Below are 12545 nucleotides of genomic sequence, written 5' to 3'. Positions count from 1 at the left end.
GACTACATTTCATTTATTTACATACAAACTGGAGGAAGGGTGTGTGGCCACCTCTTTTCCAAAGTAATTGGAGATTGGACTCAGAAGCCGTGTCATGAACCGGTCGGGGCTCGTGAGCTCATTAAGTGCGGCATTTGCATTTGAAAGCTGTTGTGAATCCACAACATGCGGTCACAGAAGCTCTCGATGCTGGTGACACCGGCCGTCCTTCGGCTGCAAACACTCAAACATCCATCAGAGATAGCGGGAACCTTGGGAAAGGCCAGATTACCAGATTGGTACATTCTGAGAAAGAATGCTCAGGATAACACAAGAAAGCCCAGACATCCACAGAAGACAACACTGGTGGATGATCGCAGGATCCTTTCCATGGCAAATAGAAACCCCTTCACAATGCAGCTTTCCAAGAGGTAGGGGTATATATCTAAGTCTGCCATAATTCAGATGCATGTGAACTAGAAAAGGTCAGATTATACTTTGCCAAAATCGGGAAACCGGATGGTGTATAAAAACGGCTGCAATTCCTAAAGGTTTCATACAACATTTATTTAACCCTTACATTAAAGCCAAAAATCTGCATTTCAACTGCATCGTCATTGTTTAATTTCAAATGAATTTTAGTAGCGTACAGAGTCCAAGATACCGTAGACTGGGAGGAATTGTCACATTCTCTCTGAGCTCTTCTACTCAGCCTGGGAGACAGGAGGGTGAATTTAGGGATCAGGCCGCTCCTAGGCACAACCTGACACTCCCCCCCCCCCCTATTTTCACATTCACATATTCATTGTTCAGGCTGAACTTTGATTATATATATAGATAATCAAACTTCAGCCACAGCGGTACACACCTTTTTTTTTTTCATTCTGTAGTGCAGTGAACTCTACTCGAGAGGGAGGGAGGGCGCCGGCAGCCGCGAGCCTGGAGCTGAGGCACACAGCCACACACACAGTATGACGCCCACCCTGCACGCCCATTGACACAGCAGCCAATAGCGGCAGGGGGGGCAGTGGCTCAGCTGAGCTCAGCATCAGCACACTGAGCTAGCTGAACTTCAAGTTCCGGACCAGACGGTGACATCGCTGTGGCAGTAGTCGGACTGCAAACACACGTGAGAGGGCAGTGGTGAGTGACAAGCGGCACCGCCGCCGATCATGACACCAGCAGCGCTGCTCATCATTTGCCAATGCCCGCTCCACTTGGCCAGGCTGCTGCACTGCCGGCCATCTGATCTCAATGTTGCCCGCTGCCACCCATACATTGTGCCTCACGGGCCTAATGGGAAATCCGACCCTGCCTGCTGGCTGGGAGTAATCATGTCCACTCTGAGCACTTCTACTCAGCGTGGGAGACAGGAGGCCCTGCTGGCTGGGAGCAATCATGTCCACTCTGAGCTCTTCTACTCAGCCAGGGAGACAGGAGGCCCTGCTGGCTGGGAGTAATCATGTCCACTCTGAGCACTTCTACTCAGCATGGGAGACGGGAGGCCCTGCTGGCTGGGAGCAATCATGTCCAGTCTGAGCTCTTCTACTCAGCCAGGGAGACAGAAGACCCTGCTGGCTGGGAGTAATCAGGTCCACTCTGAGCACCTCTACTCAGCCTGGGAGACAGGAGGCCCTGCTGGCTGGGAGTAATCATGTCCACTCTGAGCTCTTCTACTCAGCTAGGGAGACAGGAGGCCCTGCTGGCTGGGAGTAATCATGACCACTCTGAGCTCTTCTACTTAGCCTGGGAGACAGGAGGCCCTGCTGGCTGGTAGTAATCATGTCCACTCTGAGCACTTCTACTCAGCCTGGGAGACAGGAGGCCCTGCTGGCTTGGAGCAATCATGTCCACTCTGAGCTCTTCTACTCAGCCAGGGAGACAGGAGGCCCTGCTGGCTGGGAGTAATCATGACCACTCTGAGCTCTTCTACTTAGCCTAGGAGACAGGAGGCCCTGCTGGCTGGGAGCAATCATGTCCACTCTGAGCTCTTCTACTCAGCCTGGGAGACAGGAGGCCCTGCTGGCTGGGAGTAATCATGTCCACTCTGAGCACTTCTACTCAGCGTGGGAGACAGGAGGCCCTGCTGGCTGGGAGTAATCATGACCACTCTGAGCTCTTCTACTCAGCCTGGGAGACAGGAGGCCCTGCTGGCTGGTAGTAATCATGTCCACTCTGAGCACTTCTACTCAGCCAGGAGGCCCTGCTGGCTTGGAGCAATCATGTCCACTCTGAGCTCTTCTACTCAGCCAGGGAGACAGGAGGCCCTGCTGGCTGGTAGTAATCATGTCCACTCTGAGCACTTCTACTCAGCCTGGGAGACAGGCGGCCCTTCTAGCTTGGAGCAATCAGGTCCACTCTGAGCACTTCTATTCAGCCTGGGAGACAGGAGGCCCTGCTAGCTTGGAGCAATCAGCTCCACTCTGAGCACCTCTACTCAGCCTGGGAGACAGGAGGCCCTGCTGGCTGGGAGTAATCATGTCCACTCTTCTACTCAGCCAGGGAGACAGGAGGCCCTGCTGGCTGGGAGTAATCATGACCACTCTGAGCTCTTCTACTTAGCCTGGGAGACAGGAGGCCCTGCTGGCTGGTAGTAATCATGTCCACTCTGAGCACTTCTACTCAGCCTGGGAGACAGGAGGCCCTGCTGGCTTGGAGCAATCATGTCCACTCTGAGCTCTTCTACTCAGCCTGGGAGACAGGAGGCCCTGCTGGCTGGGAGTAATCATGTCCACTCTGAGCTCTTCTACTTAGCCTGGGAGACAGGAGGCCCTGCTGGCTGGGAGCAATCATGTCCACTCTGAGCTCTTCTACTCAGCCTGGGAGACAGGAGGCCCTGCTGGCTGGGAGTAATCATGTCCACTCTGAGCACTTCTACTCAGCGTGGGAGACAGGAGGCCCTGCTGGCTGGGAGTAATCATGACCACTCTGAGCACTTCTACTCAGCCAGGGAGACAGGAGGCCCTGCTGGGTTGGAGCAATCATGTCCACTCTGAGCTCTTCTACTCAGCCAGGGAGACATGAGGCCCTGCTGGCTGGTAGTAATCATGTCCACTCTGAGCTCTTCTACTCAGCCTGGGAGACAGGAGGCCCTTCTAGCTTGGAGCAATCAGGTCCACTCTGAGCACTTCTATTCAGCCTGGGAGACAGGAGGCCCTGCTAGCTTGGAGCAATCAGGTCCACTCTGAGCACCTCTACTCAGCCTGGGAGACAGGAGGCCCTGCTGACTGGGAGTAATCATGTCCACCCTGAGCACCTCTACTCAGCATGGGAGACAGGAGGCCCTGCTGGCTGGGAGCAATCATGTCCAAAGATAGACGCAGGGAGAACAGAACGGGTTTTTGGGGCACACTTTAAATAATGGATAAGTGAAAGAATTGTGGAGAAATGGGTGAGATAAAATCTAACCTTTATTAATTGATACTAAAAATATATACATGCACACGTCAATTTTAATGCAAGGGACAAATTTATATGCACAATAGCAAGTGAATTAGAGGTGTAGTAATGGATTATATAATAGTAAAATACAAAATGCAACAAGGGTTGTTACACAATATCCGTCAAGTAGGCGAAAATGATTTGCAGGGGTTTAACCAGACAAAAAGCTAATTTTGAGCAAGACAACAATAATAATAATAACATGCATAACCAATGTGCCAATATGATTGATTAATTTGACTGAGTCTTGCTGCGGACCCTCAATTGATAACATACAATAAAATAACCCTTCTATAATCACATGGGTCACAGGTTAAGTTGTTTTCGGTGGAGTAGAGTTTGTAGAATGAAGAGAAAGGGGAGAATGCTCTTCGTGTGCACTCGCTGCTTCTGCTGTCTGGATGTTAATACAGCACTGGATATTCCCTGGTGGTCTCCCAAGAGGTACTGATCCAGCCAGTCACTGCTTAGCTGCTGAGTTCGGATGGGATCAGGCGGCACAGCGATGTATGGCAGTATATATCGTCAGATGAGAGAGCCTCAAATGTTACTGGGAGCCAGATGTCACTTCTGCTTTCCACCTGGTGTGACCCAGGTGAATGAGAGAGTGAGCGAGTCCAGGTGAGAGATGGTGATAAGGTGGAAATAGGCAGAGGAGGAGAAAAATTATGCACAGGTACACTGGTACACTGAATATATAAATGGATGGTTATATGTGCCCACTGCTAGAGTTTTACGGGTTCTGTAGTTACTGTACCAGTAATGGGAAATACTGTGCACTGTACCACATGCAGGGGTGAGTAAGGTCTTTATGAACCGTGGGTTAATGTATGTGCACACTGGTCACAGAGTCATTAGTAGCAGCATACATAGTAGGATATAACATTTGCTTGTATCGGCACGGAATAAAGAAAATTGAAAATATGGAAAAAATATATATAAACAGTTGGTCCCCTTTTGAGATTAAAGATTGATCACATTGACGTCAATGTGATCAAGCCCAATCGGGGCGAAACACGTGTCTCCGACGTCAGGGCTTTTCCAGCCACACGGAGCCCTCCTCCACTCTCTCTCCGGCAAGTGCGGTTTAGCAGCTCCGACGGTGGGAAACGGTCCATGGACAGACTGCATGTCTGTGACTGAACCCCGACGGTTTGCGTAAAGGTATTTAAACCCTGTCACTGTATTTATATATTTATATATCCATGTGTTCACGGACAGACTGCGTGTCTGTTACGTGACTCCACGGCTACCGCCACCTTACATTGAGCCGGACGCTCACGCCTCACCTGACTGTCACTGTAACGAGCAGCTCGCGGTGTTTTTGGTCTGAGCGTTACCCATTTAGACATACACCCTTCTCACAGGTTAGCTGCTAGACTGATTTGCCATACCCACATGATCCTGGGGTTTTTGACCCCAACCCACGGACGGCAGTCGTCCGGCGGCTTGCATTGATTATACTGGCACCAGTCGCATTTCTCTAGAGTGTAACTAATTGACCTACAGGCACCGGTACCTGCTGCCAGTTATTACCAAAATTATCATCTAAACTGGTACTCTTCTAATCTAACCTAAATTACCTTTGCGCATAGCATTCAAAAGGTATATAATAGTGGGTCCTAGCACCACTCTTAGAACCTAGATTAGATACTGTGAATTTAGATCATCCCAACTGTGTATTTTTCCCTGCATCAGGTGCCAACCACCTATCATACTATTTACACTAAATCTTTAATCTCAAAAGGGGACCAACTGTTTATATATATTTTTTCCATATTTTCAATTTTCTTTATTCCGTGCCGATACAAGCAAATGTTATATCCTACTATGTATGCTGCTACTAATGATTCTGTGACCAGTGTGCACATACATTAACCCCCGGTTCATAAAGACCTTACTCACCCCTGCATGTGGTACAGTGCACAGTATTTCCCATTACTGGTACAGTAACTACAGAACCCGTAAAACTCTAGCAGTGGGCACATATAACCATCCATTTATATATTCAGTGTACCAGTGTACCTGTGCATCATTTTTCTCCTCCTCTGCCTATTTCCACCTTATCACCATCTCTCACCTGGACTCGCTCACTCTCTCATTCACCTGGGTGACACCAGGTGAAAAGCAGAAGTGACATCTGGCTCCCAGTAACATTTGAGGCTCTCTCATCTGACGATATATACTGCCATACATCGCTGTGCCGCCTGATCCCATCCGAACTCAGCAGCTAAGCAGTGACTGGCTGGATCAGTACCTCTTGGGAGACCACCAGGGAATATCCAGTGCTGTATTAACATCCAGACAGCAGAAGCAGCGAGTGCACACGAAGAGCATTCTCCCCTTTCTCTTCATCTACAAACTCTACTCCACCGAAAACAACTTAACCTGTGACCCATGTGATTATAGAAGGGTTATTTTATTGTATGTTATCAATTGAGGGTCCGCAGCAAGACTCAGTCAAATTAATCAATCATATTGGCACATTGGTTATGCATGTTATTATTATTATTATTGTTGTCTTGCTTAAAATTTGCTTTTTGTCTGGTTAAACCCCTGCAAATCATTTTCGCCTACTTGACGGATATTGTGTAACAACCCTTGTTGCATTTTGTATTTTACTATTATATAATCCATTACTACACCTCTAATTCACTTGCTATTGTGCATATAAATTTGTCCCTTGCATTAAAATTGACGTGTGCATGTATATATTTTAAGTATCAATTAATAAAGGTTAGATTTTATCTCACCCATTTCTCCACAATTCTTTCACTTATCCATTATTTAAAGTGTGCCCCAAAAACCGGTTCTGTTCTCCCTGCGTCTATCTTTAGACACCTATCCTAATTCAGTTATTTCGCTGAACTCTCTTTGGGAGCACCGCCAACCTAGTACCATATACGAATTTTTCTAATAATAGGTCAAATGTTGGTCATCATTAATTCTTTCCCTATATTTTTCTCTAAATAAACTCTGCCTGTGACACTTCACCCAGTTATTATCAATAGCAATCATGTCCACTCTGAGCTCTTCTACTCAGCATGGGAGACAGGAGGCCCTGCTGGCTAGGTTGATTGTAATATCCGCTCTGAACTCTACTTCTTGGCCTGTGAGACAAGAGACTATGCTGGCTGGGAGGATCGTAATGTCCGCTCTGAACTCTCCTACTCGGCCTGTGAGACAAGAGACACTGCTGGCCGGGAGGATCGTAATGTCAGCTCTGAACTCTTCTACACGGCCTGTGGGACAGGAGATCCTGCTGGCTAGGATGATTGTAATGTCCGCTCTGAACTCTCCTACTCGGCCTGTGAGACAAGAGTCCCTGCTGTCTTGGAGGATCGTAATGTCCGCTCTGAACTCTCCTACTCGGCCTGTGAGACAAGAGACCCTGTTGTCTGGGAGGATCGTAATGTCCGCTCTGAACTCTTCTACACGGTCTGTGGGACAGGAGACCCTCCAGGCTTGGATAATAATCAGAACTATTTCCATAACAAATAACATTAGTGTTCTATGTCCTGTGGGTGTCATCTGGCTCCAACATCCATCTAGACACTACGAGGATCAGACTATGGCCACACATAACCTATTATAAAGTACTTTACTCATCCTGCGTCCTACATACAGTGGGACAAATGTAATAGGGTGTGAGAATCAGAAAGTGAGAGATTTTGGGAGAGTTTTCCCATTTTGTTAAAGCGGCAATCATTTACATTGAAAATCAGGTTGGTATTACCATATAATTGATTGCCGCTTTAAAAAATTGGCCCAAAATGTCAATTTGTTAACCTTTTTGACATATTGGGGTATCTTATTCCATTTGAAGGATGTGAGTTGCTGATGCTGGTAACTCCTTGTGCTATGCTCTTCCAGAGGTGAGGTTGTGCTAACTCACAGGTGCAAGAACTTCACCTGCAATTGGATTCCTCCCCTTTGAATAAAAAGTCATAATGTTCTGTCTCTGTGTTATCAACATTACTTTTAACGTTACATTATGTTTGTATACAATAAGTTATGACTGGAGAAGAGGAGATGCACTTAGCTGCAGGCATTAAATGCTGCCTTGTGGCTAGTCGCAGGTTAATCGTGGGCCTATAATTGTTTGGGCACCTTAACCGGGACCAGAGATCACTTTGTACAACCAGTGGCTGACTGAATCACCACCAAAACCCAGGTCTTGTTTTAGTGGCGGCAGAATCTGGTGTGTAATAGTAAGCAGAGTACATACTTCTCAGGGACTGTAGTTACTGTTAGACAGACTGGCTGGCAAGTGTAGTACATAGTTCTCAGGGACTGTAGTTACTGTTAGACAGACCGGCTGGCAAGTGTAGTACATAGTTCTCAGGGACTGTAGTTACTGTTAGACAGACCGGCTGGCAAGTGCAGTACATACTTCTCAGGGACTGTAGTTACTGTTAGACAGACTGGCTGGCAAGTCTAATACATACTTCTCAGGGACTGTAGTTACTGTTAGACAGACCGGCTGGCAAGTGCAGTACATACTTCTCAGGGACTGTAGTTACTGTTAGACAGAACGGCTGACAAGTGCAATACATACTTCTCATGGACTGTAGCTACTGTTAGACAGACCGGCTGGCAAGTGTAGTACATACTTCTCAGGGACTGTAGATACGGTTAGACAGACCGGCTGGCAAGTGCAATACATACTTCTCAGGGACTGTAGTTACTGTTAGACAGACCGGCTGGCAAGTGCAATACATACTTCTCAGGGACTGTAGTTACTGTTAGACAGACCAGCTGGCAAGTGTAGTACATACTTCTCAGGGACTGTAGTTACTGTTAGACAGACCGGCTGGGAAGTGTAGTACATACATCTCAGGGACTGTAGTTACTGTTAGACAGACTGGCTGGCAAGTGCAGTACATACTTCTCCGGGACTGTAGTTACTGTTAAGACAGACCAGGTGGATATGTTAGGTTTTCATTTTGGACTTACCAGATTTGGCAATTGCACCTCTTCTTTTTTTGGTGTATTTCTCCCACCAGCCTCCCTCTGCACCTGCTGAAAAGTCATGTCAGTGGAACATGTTACATGCATGCTCTTATGCCGGCATAACATGTTACACACACACGCTCTGTTATTTCAGCATAACATGTTACATGCACACTCTCTTATACTAATGGAACATGTATCACTGTCTTATACTGGTGACATGCGTTACCCAGTAATTACCCAGCTCTCATATATTCACCCATACTTCTCAGGAACTGTAGTTACTGTTAGACAGACCGGCTGGCAAGTGGAGTACATGCTTCTCAGGGACTGTAGTTACTGTTAGACAGACCGGCTGGCAAGTGGAGTACATGCTTCTCAGGGACTGTAGTTACTGTTAGACAAACCGGCTGGCAAGTGGAGTACATACTTCTCAGGGACTGTAGTTACTGTTAGACAGACCAGCTGGCAAGTGGAGTACATACTTCTCAGGGACTGTAGTTACTGTTAGACAGACCGGCTGGCAAGTGGAGTACATGCTTCTCGGGGACTGTAGTTACTGTTAGACAGACCGGCTGGAAAGTGGAGTACATGCTTCTCAGGGACTGTAGTTATTGTTAGACAGACCAGCTGGCAAGTGGAGTACATACTTCTCAGGGACTGTAGTTCAGTTAGACAGACTTGCTGGCAAGTGGAGTACATACTTCTCAGGGACTGTAGTTACTGTTAGACAGACCGGCTGGCAAGTGGAGTACATACTTCTCAGGGACTGTAGTTACTGTTAGACAGACTTGCTGGCAAGTGGAGTACATACTTCTCAGGGACTGTAGCTACTGTTAGACAGACCGGCTGGTAAGTGCAGTACATGCTGTGAGGAAGCAAAGTATAGGGCCTGCCTGTACATTTTAGAAATGAGTTACTCTATGGCCCAAGATTTGTATTCTTAAATTAAAGCCCTCAGTCGGCAGAGTTCACAAACAGGAAGCCTTTCAAAAGCAGACAGTAAGGAAGTGTTCCTTTTAGAAAAGCCTTCCTCCTTCCCCTTTGTAAAGATTGACAGCATGGTCCACCAATCCGAAAGGAGAAAATGGAAAGAACCAGCAAAGGTGGATTGTGGGAGAGAGAAAGTGGAAGAAGAGGTGACTGTAGGGATGCCCATCGTTGCCATTGCCATCGATGGTTGCTATCGATGGCAATTCTGCAACTGGCCATCGATAGAGCTAAACTATGCTATAGATGACCATTGAAATTTTTACATATCGATAGTCATCCATTGTGTTTGTTTGATTGGCATGTGGGCCAATCAAAATACGGGGGCGGGGCTTCACGGGGGTCGGGGGCGGAGCTATGCTCCGTGTCCCGGCACTTAAAAAAAAAAAAGCAAAACATCGTTTTGCTGTTCCATCGATGGAGGGAAACCATCTGGTTCTCTACCATCGATGGCTAAAGTATTCGACATCTGCCATGAACCATCGATGATTTTGAATCATCGATGGTCGATGGCCATCCCTAGGTGACTGTGTGAGGTGAGGTGCACAGCTATAGTCACTGGAGGTTGGGGTGCCGTCCCCTTGCTGAGTAATCAGTGAATAGCCATTCTGTGTGCCTGCTAAAGCTGTCAGTGCTGCTCAGGACTGTAGGAGATACACTGATACACTGTATAGCAGCAGCTTGAGGAGACTTTGCTGAACTGTGAGTGGACTTTGTTAGTATACCGTAATCCTGCTGCTGCTGGTTACTGGATTTCTTGGTCTCCCTTAATAAAGTACAACTTAGGGATGGCCATCGTTGCCTTTGCCATCGATGGTTGCCATCGATGGCAAAAGTGCAGCAGCCCATCGATAGTGTATAACCATTCTATGGATAACCATCGATATTTTTGCATATCGATGGTCATCCATTTTCTCTGATTGAGTGGCCTGTGGGCCAATCAAAATGCAGGGGCGGGGCTTTGCTGGTGTCGGGGGCGGAGCTATGCTCCGTGTCCCGGCACTGTAGGGAAAAAGCAAAAACGAAACTATTCGTTTTAAGCTTTACATCGATGGTGGGAAACCATCTGGTTCTCCCCCATCGATGGCAAAACTATTCGACATCGGCTATAAACCATCGATGATTTCTAATCACCGATGGTCGATGGCCATCCCTAGTACAACTTGTTTTCATTGTTACCGACTCTGCTGTGTGATCCCTGAACCCCAGGGTACACAGGTCACCCGGTATCCTCACATTTACCGGCAGCGGAGGGATATCACACAGTTTCTGCAGATATTACAAGGTACTGGATAGAAGCAACAGTAACACTGCAGAATATCAGGATGGAGCGTCAGCCAGAAGTTGTGGTCAGCAATCAAGGGGAGAACACAATGAGAGAGCAGGAGAAGTTTTACCATACAGCACGGAAACCTCACCTGCAAGGATTTTGCAGGATGAAAGGTATTAGTTACATTTGATATTGCAAATGGAATTGAGGGTAAAATGTGCCTTTTTGCAGATGACACAAAGGTATGCAACAGGGTAGACACACCAGGAGGGGTAAAACAAATGATTGAGGATCTAGGCAGATTAGAGAAATGGTCAAGAGAATGGCAACTACAGTTTAATGCCAAAAAATGCAAAATCATGCACTTGGGTCTCAGAAATCCAAAGACTCAATATAGTATAAATGGCACTATAATGGAAACTACTGAGGAGGAGAGGGATCTAGGTGTCACTATTTCAGGGGACTTAAAAGCAGGTAGGCAATGTAACAAAGCAATGAAGAAGGCAAGTCAGATGCTTGGTTGCATAGGGAGAGGTATCAGCAGTAGAAAGAAAGAAGTAATAATGCCACTGTATAGGTCATTGGTACGACCTCACCTAGAGTATTGTGTTCAGTTCTGGAGGCCATATCTCCAGAAGGATATAAATACATTAGAGACTGTACAAAGAAGAGCAACTAAAATGGTGCATGGCCTACATCACAAAATGTACCAGGAAAGACTAAAAGATCTTAATATGTATACTTTAGAGCAGAGAAGGGAAAGGGGGGACATGATAGAAACTTTCAAATATATTAAGGGCTTTAACAAGGTACAGGTGGGAGACATTCTTCACAGGAAGAGGAGCAACAGAACACGAGGACATGCACTGACACTAGAGGGAGGAAGATTCAGGGGAAATGCGAGGAAGAATTTTTTCACAGAAAGAGTAGTAAATAAGTGGAATAGCCTACCATCAGAGGTGGTAGACGCAAATACAGTAGTACAATTTAAACATGCTTGGGATAAGCATATTGATATCCTTACAAAAAAATAAGGATCAAATATGGTTTGAGGTAACATGTTTAAAAAAAAGGGGCAGACTAGATGGGCCTAGTGGTTCTTATCTGCCGTCAAATTCTATGTTTCTATGTTACTAGGCGCCCTATGGGTGCTCTTCTCACCGTTTTAAGGGGCTCCGGGAGAGGGGTGCGGGGTGGGTGGTGACAGGGACGGGGGGTTCTGGACGGGGACTTGCTCAGTGATATACCTGGGCGGGGTAGGTGTTTAGCGGTGGTGGTGGGAGAAGGGAGTGGGGTGGGGGGGGGGGGTGACTGGGACAGTTGGGTCTGGGTGGGGACTTGTTTCAGACACACACACGTACCTGGCTGGGTCAGCTTTTAAGCGGCTGCGAGGTGGAAGGTGACAGTGGACGGTGACAGGGACGGTTGGTTTTGGGCGGGGACTTGCTTAGTGATATACATGGCCGGATATAGAGATGGGCAGAATGGGTCACTAAAAAGAGCTGGGATCAAGTGATCAATCTGTGCGAAGATCCGGATCTTTTAGGCGGATTACCGGCTGACTTTTAAAAATGGGGTAATTGGATAATAATGAAGCATTATTTGTTGTACAATGTTTTATTGGCGTAAACGGTAAAAGCAACTGGTTTTTTTTTTTTTTAAACAGTGAGCTGAACAAATAAGAACATACATGACCGAGCAAAACACTAATCCATGGCTGGGTGCAGAATCGCCATCGATTGCAACCATCGATGGCGTCTGCACCGATGGTCATCCCTAGCAGCAGCAGCCTTGTGATTGTTTCTTTCACTTGCAGTCACAGCACTGTACTCAGTCTCCGGAGTCAGTACATCTCAGCTGCCACAGGTGGCAGTGCTGAGCTCAGGCAAATGCATTGTAATGGAAAACTAAA

General features: G+C 47.0%; 1 protein-coding gene and 2 pseudogenes across 8 annotated transcripts in view; 1 reads left to right on the top strand and 2 right to left on the bottom strand.

Moving 5' to 3' along the window:
• KIAA2012 (KIAA2012 ortholog) overlaps positions 1-12545 on the bottom strand; it is a 225103-nt gene that overhangs the window by 67526 nt on the left and 145032 nt on the right. For 7 of the 8 annotated variants that reach the window (XM_083154101.1, XM_083154093.1, XM_083154100.1 and 4 more), the window contains exon 20: positions 8377-8442. The exons of the other annotated variant lie outside the window; for it this stretch is intronic. In XM_083154101.1, the coding sequence (XP_083010227.1) occupies positions 8377-8442 (66 nt within the window). The remainder of the gene's footprint in view (positions 1-8376; positions 8443-12545) is intronic. 8 annotated transcript variants of the gene reach the window in all.
• Positions 3825-3941, bottom strand: LOC146025360 (5S ribosomal RNA; annotated as a pseudogene).
• On the top strand, positions 5601-5717 carry LOC146025359 (5S ribosomal RNA; annotated as a pseudogene).

This window comes from Crinia signifera, chromosome 7, assembly GCF_055691185.1.
Source record: "Crinia signifera chromosome 7, ASM5569118v1, whole genome shotgun sequence".
In the NCBI taxonomy this organism is placed as follows: domain Eukaryota; kingdom Metazoa; phylum Chordata; class Amphibia; order Anura; family Myobatrachidae; genus Crinia; species Crinia signifera.
Note: the sequence above shows the minus strand (reverse complement) of the source record. Positions and strands in the feature narration are given on the sequence as shown.